Source organism: Rousettus aegyptiacus, unplaced genomic scaffold (genome assembly GCF_014176215.1).
Source record: "Rousettus aegyptiacus isolate mRouAeg1 unplaced genomic scaffold, mRouAeg1.p scaffold_m13_p_8, whole genome shotgun sequence".
NCBI lineage: Eukaryota > Metazoa > Chordata > Mammalia > Chiroptera > Pteropodidae > Rousettus > Rousettus aegyptiacus.
The window spans coordinates 16,343,741-16,353,690 of record NW_023416311.1 but is presented as its reverse complement, the minus strand read 5'-3'; the positions used below and the strand labels follow the sequence as shown (position 1 = coordinate 16,353,690).

Here is a 9,950-nt window from a genome sequence, read left to right as displayed (position 1 = left end):
TGCCTTTCCCGCCGCCCCCCTTTCATTCCCCACCCTCCCACTTCCACCCCTGACCTGTGGATGTTGCCATTCTTCCCCCTTAAGAACTGGATCTCTGAAGGCGGGGCGTCTCCTCCCACACGCTACCCGTGGTTGCCCCTCCCACACACTCGCACACTCATCCGGGTGGGGAGGCTAGTGCACCTAGGTATGGTCTATGGCTTCACCTGGGGCGTGAACCCAGGATTTTCTGTGTGTAAAGCAGACGTGTTAACCACTACACTATGGTGCCACCCCCACAAATGTCTTTTCTTATGTTGAGAAAATTCCCTTCTAGTTCCAGGTTTGTTTTTTTTTTAAATCAGAAAGGGTGTTAGATTTTTTGTCAAATGCCTTTTCCGCATCGGGGGGGGGGGGAGGGGGGGAGATGATCAGCTGGTGTCCTAGCGCCCCTCCCCCTGCCCACATTCTGTTTATGTGGTGTTTTGTACTGATTTTATGTCGAACCATTCTGACATTCTTGGGATAAATCCCACTTGGTCATGGTGTATATTCCCTTCAACATGCTGTTAGATTTGTTTTGCTAGCATTTTGTCTAGGATTTTTGCATCTGTATTCAAAAAAGATATTGGTACCTTTGTTTAAATTTGTCAGAGTAATACAGGTCTCATAGGATGAGTTATTCCCCCTCTTCCATGTTTTTGGAAGAGTTTGGGAAGGATTGATATTAATGCTTTAAATTCTTGGTAGAATTCAGTAATGAATCCATCTGTTCAGTATTTTTCTCTCTTGGAGGTTTTTGATTACTGATTCGATCTCTACCTGTTATAGATCCTTTCAAATTTTCTGTTTTTTTCTGAGTCATTCTTAGCAGTTTGTGATTCTCAAGGAATCTGTCCATTTCCTGTAGGCATACAGTTGCTCACAGTACTCTGTTACATCTTTTTATTTCTGTAAGGTCAGTAGGAATGCCCCTATTTTCTTTCTTGAATTATTTGTGTCTTCTTTTTGTCAGGCAAGCTAAAAGTTTCTCAGTTTTGCCGATGAGTAGTTTTAAAGGTCAATTTGCTGATATGTTGAGTTCCACCTTACTTAATGGCTTTGGAATTGTCTCTCAGGATGGATGTCTCTCTGAATAAGGTTGAGTGGAATATGTGCTTGGCCTTAGAAGGTGCCGAAAATACACTTAATCATCTTTAAGTGAGTGGAAAAAACCTCTCAGCACAGAAGACGCCAAGAATGCCTTCAGCTTGGTGAAGGCTCGCACACAGCCTATCTATGTGTGATGAGCTGCGCCCCTCGCCTGGTTGCTGGAGCAAGAAGGGAAGCAGGGTGTGCATCCTCCCTGAAGACAGGCCTCTGGCTGAGCCTGCCGCTCTGGACGGGGCCAAAAGCCAGGCCCAGTGGGTCGTCCGAGCACAGCCACTGCCCAGTGGACAGTGCCTGGGTGTCCAGAGTCCAGAGTCCCTGGGAACAGGCAGTGGCACAGGTGATCTTTCCCTTGCAGGTATTTTCCAGTGGAGCATGACCCCTTGGCTCCAACTCTGCAGGTCAAGCATAGGGCTGGCTCATCAAGGTGCGGCCTCCAAGGTGGAGAGTTGGGGTCACCTCAGTGTCTCTTGGTGGCAGTGGGTGATAGGGCAGAGGTCTCAGTGTATGCCTGGGCATCCTCTAGACTAGGACACTCTCCAGAATGTGGCATGGCCTCAGGGACAAGCTCAGCAGCTTTAGAGGGCCCTGCCCAGGACCTGGGTATAATGGTGGCTTGGGCATCCAGACATGTGACAGCCATGGGGGCATAATGCTGTGGATGGGAAGAAGCCCCCAGGGGGTGTGCACTCAGCAGAAAGCAGGTGGAATAGGGGCGTGTTAATTCCCAGCTCCTCGCAGGCCAGGTGCCCGCATCCCCTGATTATCCCCCCTTGGGGGTGGTCCCTTCCCAGGGTCAGGTCCCACCCCAGGAGCAGGACATCTGTCCTATTGTCTGAGACAACCCCTGCTGCCCCTCGCAAGGATCTTGGACTTACTCTTAGGTTTTAGCAGTTGAATGTGGTAGCTCTGGCATGTTCATGTGAGTGTGATGTACATTCAATTTCCAACAGATGCCTGTGCTTCCTATCAAGTAGGGTGGAAAAGCCCTAACCCGTGGGCCCCCAATGGACAATTCGGGAGGAGAGCAAGGGACGAAGAACGGACCCCCATTCACTCAGACTCAGCTGTCTGGAGGGAAGGTGAGCAAATACCTCCACCTCATGTCCTTGAACCTCCTTCCCCTCTGCAAGTTTCTCTTGGGCTGCCCAACAAACAGCAGATTCTCATGAGGCTGGAGAGAGGGCAGTGTCAGGCAGAGCAGATGTGAAGTGTTTAGGTCCTTCTCTGTCATCAAATAGACAGTTTATCCTGCAGACCTGTATTGGGTGCCACTGGGCATTGGGGGCCAGGCTGAGCTCCCCAGTAGCCCGGAACATGACCAGGAACAACCTTGGGCCCAGTGAAGGCAGGGCAAGGTGGCCCTGAGGGGCATGGGCACCGAGGCCTGACAAGCTGGTGGGTATGAAGGATGGAGAGGATGCAGAGTGTGGCTGGGGTGATGGGCAGTGACCCCCCAGGCTCATGCTCAGGGAGGCATGGCCATGGGAGTACTCTGAGTGGAGGACAAGTATAGTCTCACTCCCTCTGACAGGAAGGCGTGGCCTCAGCACAGGCTCCAAAGGCTTCAGATGTATGGTGGATGTCAGGGGTCACTCAAGCTTCTGGAAGTATGAGGGGCTGTGGGAGGAGCAGGTCTGATAAGACCTCCTGTGTCAGAGGGCAAGGCCTCACTCTGACCACTATGCCCTCACAACCTGTATCTGGGGTCATCTGTGATGTCCCCAGGTGAGTGGATATTTGTCCTGTCCCAGGATGGGTGTGGGGCTGCCTGATTCCTGAGGTGCCCCTGATCCACAGGGACCCAGTATCATCCTGCCCCTGGCCTAAACATCACTTGTGGTGAGTATCTTAGGGGGTCACAGACACTTGGGGGGTATGGCCAGATGGAGCTCAGAGAGGAGCCCACAGTCAGGGAAGTTGGGTCCCAGGGGTCTCCCCTGCCCAGCCTTATGTGGCAGTGAGCCCAGAGGTAGGTGAGAAGGGCTCCTGGAAGAGAGGCCACCCAGGGTTCTGGGCGGGAGGTATGGAGCGCCACCTGGAGTCAGGGCCCAGGGTCTCCTCAGGCTCCCAGGTGCCCCCACTAATCGGCAGAGCCCCCAGGACGGCCCCCCAGGAAGGGCTGCCCAGGCACAGCAGCCGGCGGTTGGCTGCCATGGGCAGACTTGCTGGCTCCAGGCTCCCTCTCTGAGGCCCCGTCTGTCCCACCACAGACACAGGGAGCCTGTTTCCCTGTGAGCGGGAACACGGCCTCTCTGTTGGCACCTGGGCTCGCCCCCCAGGCGGGTGGGGGACGCTCCACACAGACGCACACTTGTGCCCACCTCATCCTGGCCTCCTGGCCTGAACCACCTCGTTCCCACTGGGACCCTCCGCAGTGCAGCAAGGCACCCTGGACAGTCGGGGGTGGGGTGGGAGGAAGGAGTGGATGGCCACTCTAGCCGGTGCCGGCCAAGCCAGGGGAGAAGGGAGGACCCCCTAGCCTGCTGCCTCCTGGGTGGGGCCAGTTCCAAGGCCCTGAGGACCCCTTGATCTGGCTGACCAGGACTGGGACTATGCCACCTGGTACTTAGCTGTTTGCCTGGAGGGACACCACTCATAGCTCATATTAGGTAGTGAAGATTCTCGGCTGCACCCCAGATCTCATTGCAGTAGGGCTCCAGGATTGCCAAGCAAAAAGCTATTCTGTTTAACTTTTGACAACTGGGCTTCAGAATCACCATCACGGGGACCCCTGCCACCCTAGCACCCCGGCTAGAGCTAAGCACGCTGCCATCCCCCTCCCCAGCAGCTCGGAGAGCAGGAGGCTCCATGGTGTGTGCTTAGGGGAATGTGGTCACAAAGGAGTAAGAGGCACTGCCTTGCTCAGGGCCCTTTGGGTGGACAAAGGACTTCTGTCCATGCCTGTGGATGCTGGTCACTGGAGAAGAATGCAGGACCCAGGCTGGTCCAGAGGGGCTCTAAGGAGGAGGCGGGCATGAGGGGGAGGACTGGAAGCCTTGGCTCCTCCCCCTCTCAGTCCATCCCTGCGGTTGGTGGTGGCCGAGCCACCCCTGGGGGTGCTGAGGCAAGAGTAAGGGTTTCCTCACAGCCACACCAGGCACACGATGGGGACTTGGCTGCTGGGGGTGTGGGCCTGGCTGTGGACCAGCACCCTAGGTGCCAAGGATCCCGAGTGGTCCTCAGGCCAGGAATGGCCAATGGGAGGAACAGTGAGTGCTGGTGGTCCCGGACCAACCAGAGCTGGGGTCTCCCTTGGGACACTGGTGTCTGAGGGGTCCGGCGATGAGGGAGATGACTGTGGGTAGGGAGGCGCAGTGGCTTTGTGGGTTGCCTGGAGACCAATTGTGAGAGATGAGGAAAGCGCAGATGGCCACCCGGGACCCCAGCAGACCTCCGGTGGCCCCCTTCTCTTCTCTGGCCTTGCTTTCCTGGACGTCCATGTGGGTGGTGGTGCTAGTGTGCCCAGGTCTTCCCACTTTATTTCTTGGTGCACAGGCCTTGGGCTCTCTATTCTGGTTCTGGGTATGGCCACTCCCGTGACCGAAAGTAGCTCTTCAAGTCCCGGAGGCTGAGTGGAGGAAAGTAGGGGCCGATTCTCTTCCGGATCCACCACTTTCCACTGGCAGCGTGAGGGCCCCCAGGGAGGCTGAATTTGTACCTGTAGTGCTCTCCCCTGACCCACCTGCAGGGAGGGTGGGCATCAGCCTGCAGCCTTTGTCCAGGGCAGTGGCCCGTGCCCACTGACACACAGCTTCTCAGGGGAGCCTGGGGTTCAGGCTCTGGGTCTGCACTGAGGGGCTGTGTGTCCACCTAGGTGCTCTTTGCCAGGGTAAGGCTGCTCCAGAGGGGCCTATGAGGAGTCCCATCAACCAGGCCCCAGAGCAGATGATTTGGGGCAGCCAGGGCTCTGGAAAAGGAGACTCTGTGGCGTCCAGCCCCACTGAAGGCCGAGTGCTCAGCTGCAAGCATCTGGAGCCCACCGGGGCTGGAGGGCAGGGCATGCTGTCCTTCCTCAGGAGCCCGTGACCCTTCGGCAGGTGACCAGTGCAGCCCTCTATACTCGGCACGTTTCCAGGGGTTGGGGACCCAGCCCCCAGAGCACATTCTGCATTTGGGGGAGAAGCCCTCAGAGGCAGCTGAGGCCATAGTTGGTGGGGGCCCCATCTGGGAGGGGTCTTACCTTGGGGGGGCCCTGTCTGCAAAGGGGTTGAGGGCCAGCAGGGACAGGGCCTTGGCGTCGTTGGCCAGGAGCTTGCCTGCCAGGTGGATGACCCATTCGTGTTGCTCGTAGGTCTAGGGGCAAGAACAGGAGGGGTGCTAGGAATAGGAGGGCTGCCTGGATACTCGGAGAGCCACTGGAGCCTGGAGCCCGATGGTGGGCTGGAACTGTGGGGGTGTGGCACGCAGGGACCCCTGGGGCAGGGTGTGCTCCCTGCTTGCTCCCTCCTTCCAGAGGCCCTGCCCAGTCAATCCCTACATCAGTCTGTTGTCCTGGGCATTTCCGACTGAGCATGGTTGGTGCTCGGCCTCTCCTGGACAGTGGGCTGCCCTGGCGTTTGCGTTCCTCTCCAGAAGGGCTACTGGCTTCTGTTTTCACCTGTTGGCCAGACATCTATCTGTAAACTGTTCATTCACGTGCTGGCTCCCCGCCCTGCTGTCCTGTCCTTGGGTAACTCAGACGTAGCAGGCACGGGGATGTGTTGTTCCAGCTCACCTCTTGGCTTTGTCACCTGCCAGCCCTGGGCTCTCAGGCAAGTGACAGAGCCTTCCTGAGGCTGTCTCTATGGGTGAGGTGGGTCAATGGGAGGACAAGGAGCCTCCAGCCTTCCTCTGGCCTGAGCAAACACTCTGTGGATGTCAGCTGCCCTGGTGTTGCCCATGTCTATCTTGTCATTTCTGGTGGGGGTGCTTTGAGAAGCTGGCTGTGGCATCTTGGTCCTCAGCACCCAGAGATCCTCACGTGAGGGTGTCTGAGGGAGGCCCCTTGTTGTCCAGAGGCAGAGTCTATGTGTGTTGTGGACGCACAGGAAGGAAGCCTGGGCTTGGACCATAGCACAGTCAGATGCTTGCCTGGGCCCAGGCTGCTCCAGGAGGAAGACCCAGACCTTGGAATGGCGAGGACCTGGGAGAGTGTAGTCATATACTACTGCCTGGCCTCAGATCCTGGCCCTGGGCCTTGGCTGGCATGTCCTCAGTGGCTGAGCAGTGAGTTCTGCCAGGAGCATAGGAAACTGCTCCACAGTTGACATCCCAACACCCGGAATCCTTAGCCTGACCTCCCAAGTCTGCAGGGGCCCAGGTGGGTTATGTAAGGTTGGTTAGAGTGGGGGCCGTATGGGTGCCCATGTCTGAGTGTCATGTGGGCTATGACATCGTTTCCAGTGGAGTCTGATTTCCTACCCACCTGCCTCCACCACCAGCCCTGAGGCAGGTGTTTCTGGGGCCCCAGCTGTTTCCACTGAAGGCATCACAGCCTCGGGGACACTGGAGTGACCAGAGCCTGTATCTAACATGAGCATCTGGCCGTGTAGGGTGAGGGGGTAGTGGGCTGGGGGCGGGGGGAGGAGAGTGCCCTTACCTGGAAGGCCGCGAACCACATGAGCCAGTCGAGGCGGTGGTGGTAGGGGGAGATAAGGCACGGCCGTCTCCTTAGGTCACCCGGCTTACACTTGAACTCGTAGTCCTCCCATATAGCATCGGGTGCACTGGCATTGGGGCTGGCTGTGCCCTGGAGGATGATCTCTGTGCGCTCCCTGGTGATGCTGTTGGGGAGACCGAGTCAGGGCAGGCTGGGCCCCCAGGACCTGCAGGCAGTGCCTGTGCCTCTCCACCTGGCTCCGTCCTGAGTAGCCCAGGGCAAGGCTAGAGCTCCGAATGCAGATGGAGAAGGAGCAGGTGGGAGCCAGCCTCTCCCTCCACATCTTTCCCCATGGGGTCATGGTGGCCCCAGGGGGACAGAAAGCAGACCTGTTCTGGACCAAGAGTGCCTGCCTGGCTGGTCAGGGCTGGGTCTCCCTCAGGGATCCGTGTGACTACGTGGTGAGCAGGGAGAGGACAGACCACATCTGGGCCAGAAAGGTGGCTGAGACGGCAACCCCAGCTACGTGAGGTACCTTCCAAAGGCTCCATATGTGTTGACGATTCTGAGGGGGTTGAAGGAGCTATTCATGACCTGCTTGGGGCTCAGCAAGTTGAAGACCACGGGGATGCTGAGCCAGGCGACCAGGACTCCTAGTGCCAGGTTGACTGTCTGCCGTACCATGCAGCCTGGGCCTGGGGAGGGAGAGACAGTGGGTAAGCTTCTGCCCCCAAGGCCTGGCCCCCGACCACAGCGAACAGCTGAGGCCATCTCTAGCTCCTCAGCCAGCCCGCCAAACCCTGGCTGCTGTCTGTCCCCTCTGGGCTCACAGAAGCCAAGGGAGGTGCCACTGGCCCCCCAACCTGGGAAGGGGCCTTTCTCCACAGCCTCCTTCTCCCCGACCCAAGAACACCTTCCAAGGCTGATGTGGAAACTGAGTCACAACAGCTGCCCTTGTTGGGTGTGTCTAGCTGTCACTCGCTAAAAATGGGTCAGCACCTCGTGGGTCAGCCTTCCTGGGTCCGGGGATAAAAGGCCTTCTGTCCATGCCTGCAGGTGTCTACTCACCGTATCTCAGTGTGGGCCAGGCCCCTCGGGCTTTCTCCTTCTGCATCTTCAGGACTTGGTCCTTGAGGCTGCCAGGCCCAGAAGGAAATAAGAACCCCAAGGTGGCATCATCGAAGCAGGCGACACTGGGTATGATGGTCAGCCAGTTCAGGAAGCTGAGATTCCCACTGATGATAAGGACCACCTAAGGGATGGAACAGCGCCTCAGACCCAGGCTGAGTAGAGACCAAGGACAGCTGCCTGTGCAGACTCTGCCCATCAGTTGGGGTGCTCTAGTAGGTGGCGGCCCGGCCATCCCCTCCAGCTGCCCATGTTTCACCTGCTCCACCAAGACCCAGCAACTCTGCAGCGATGCATGGATTCCACATCCGGAGGCTCTGGGGCCGAGGGTTTCTAGTTTCTTTCCAGAAGTATATGTGGGTACCTGTGCTGATTCCCAAGGGACCAGGGTGGCAGGAGGCCACAGTCTAGGCCCTGTTTTTCCTCATAGGCCACACACCTAGCCTCCCTCAGACCAGCTACCAAAATGTGTCCATGCCCTGAATGATCTTGGAGGTGAATTCTCCCCAGGGCCTCCAGCGAGGGGCCAGCTTGTCAACTGATTTTAGCCTCTGAGACTCTACTTGAGGCCACAGTCAAGGCCGCCCAGATTTCTACCTACAGAACTGTGAGGTAACAAATTTGTGTTGTTCGATGTTGTGGTTTGGGGCAGCAGTTGTTATGGCGAATGTTAATCAATATAGGTCCTGGGTAGCCACAGGAATAACAGGCCCCTTGGACCCTGCAGTATGTGCCCTTCCCTAGGGAGGGGATTCTGCCACCAGAAGTGGGAGCATCTGGAGTCCCATGGTCCCTGGATATCCAGGAGTATGCCCAAGTCAAGCAAGAGGTGGGTGAGGCTTTGCTGCTCTCCTGATCAGGGTTGGGGAACGCCGTGGCGCATGTACCATTTGCCGCCCTGTCCTCCATGCCTGAGTGACCATGCATGAGGCTGCTCCTGGGCCTGGGCATCTGCTAGGAGGGCATGGCAGGATCCTGGCAGCCTGTGACCGACCCTTGGACACAGCATAGATGGAGTCCATCTTCCTGAACTTTCACAGCAGCCACGAGGACAAGGCCAGTCCAGAGTTGTCTGTGGGGCGGCTGTCTGAGAGGCCAGTCACTGCCCTTCCTCAGAGGCCTCAAGCTGCCCAGCTACTTCTGCTGCAGGGTCTGGGGTGAGCCTGGATGATGCAGGGTCAAGGAAGCTCATGCGAGAAACTCGCATGCCTAAAAAATCCCACTGAAAATGGTGACCGGGGAGGCAAGGCTGCCTTGTCCCTTGGACCCACTGGGCTCACCTCTGCAGCCTCAGTGCTAACTCAGTGATCTACAGACGCTTTCCAGTCAGAATCAGCCCCAAAGGGACTGAGACTCTCGGCTGTAGGAACTAAGGTCATGAATGGACGAGGTGCTGACAGCATGAGGATTTCCCACACACCCAGCCTGTCATAGGGCTGCATCCCAGAGCCACGTCCCAGCCAGAATTTCTGGACAGTGCCTTCTTGCAACTGTACATTTTGTAAGTTGTTTTAGTGACTTAAAAATAACACCTTTGGCCTGATTATGCCCTGTTGTTGGGCAGTGGTAATGGGGAGTCTTCACTTGAGGAGAGGCTGCTTGGTCTACTCCCTGCCCACGTACCCCAGACAGAGGCCTGCAGTTGCCAAGCTCCCAGGAATCAACAGAGCCTGCTGAGCACAGAGCTTCCTGAGCTAGGAGGACTCCAAAGGGCCAGAGCAGGAATTGGCTGGGAAGTGGGGAGGCCTCGGGCCTAGCTAGCCTCTGTGTTAGGGTGTAACCCCTCACCTCCGGAAAGCCCAGATTGCAAGGGCGGTGGCTCCCGTAAGAGCAGGTCTGCCACTGTGGTGGCAGGAGGCCCTGGGCCACCAGGGTCGCCCCCAGGCCAAGCTGATGCCCCTGTAATATGAGCTCATGGGCGATCAATGGGCATCCTCAAAATGCAGGGTCACAGGACATGGACAGTGACAACAGAGGGTGGCGGAGGAGTGACACGACCACAGTGAACGTTCTCACAGCGGAAACACAGGATGCTGGAGACGCAGCAGGGACAGGAGACAGGAATCGATGTGACATGGATATGGGAAGTCGTCATTCTATTTAAGTCAGTTTT

At 57.2% G+C, this 9,950-nt stretch overlaps 1 protein-coding gene across 1 annotated transcript in view; it reads right to left on the bottom strand.

Annotated features, from left to right (window-relative positions):
* Positions 1-3,736: 3,736 nt before the first annotated feature.
* The window catches only part of LMF1 (lipase maturation factor 1), a 98,762-nt gene continuing 92,548 nt past the window's right edge, over positions 3,737-9,950 (bottom strand). The window contains exons 7-11 of the mRNA XM_016136657.2: positions 7,778-7,961; positions 7,245-7,404; positions 6,710-6,893; positions 5,312-5,424; positions 3,737-4,813 (exon numbers count right to left, since the gene is read on the bottom strand). Coding sequence (XP_015992143.2) covers positions 4,639-4,813; positions 5,312-5,424; positions 6,710-6,893; positions 7,245-7,404; positions 7,778-7,961 — 816 coding nt within the window. The 3' untranslated portion in view covers positions 3,737-4,638. The remainder of the gene's footprint in view (positions 4,814-5,311; positions 5,425-6,709; positions 6,894-7,244; positions 7,405-7,777; positions 7,962-9,950) is intronic.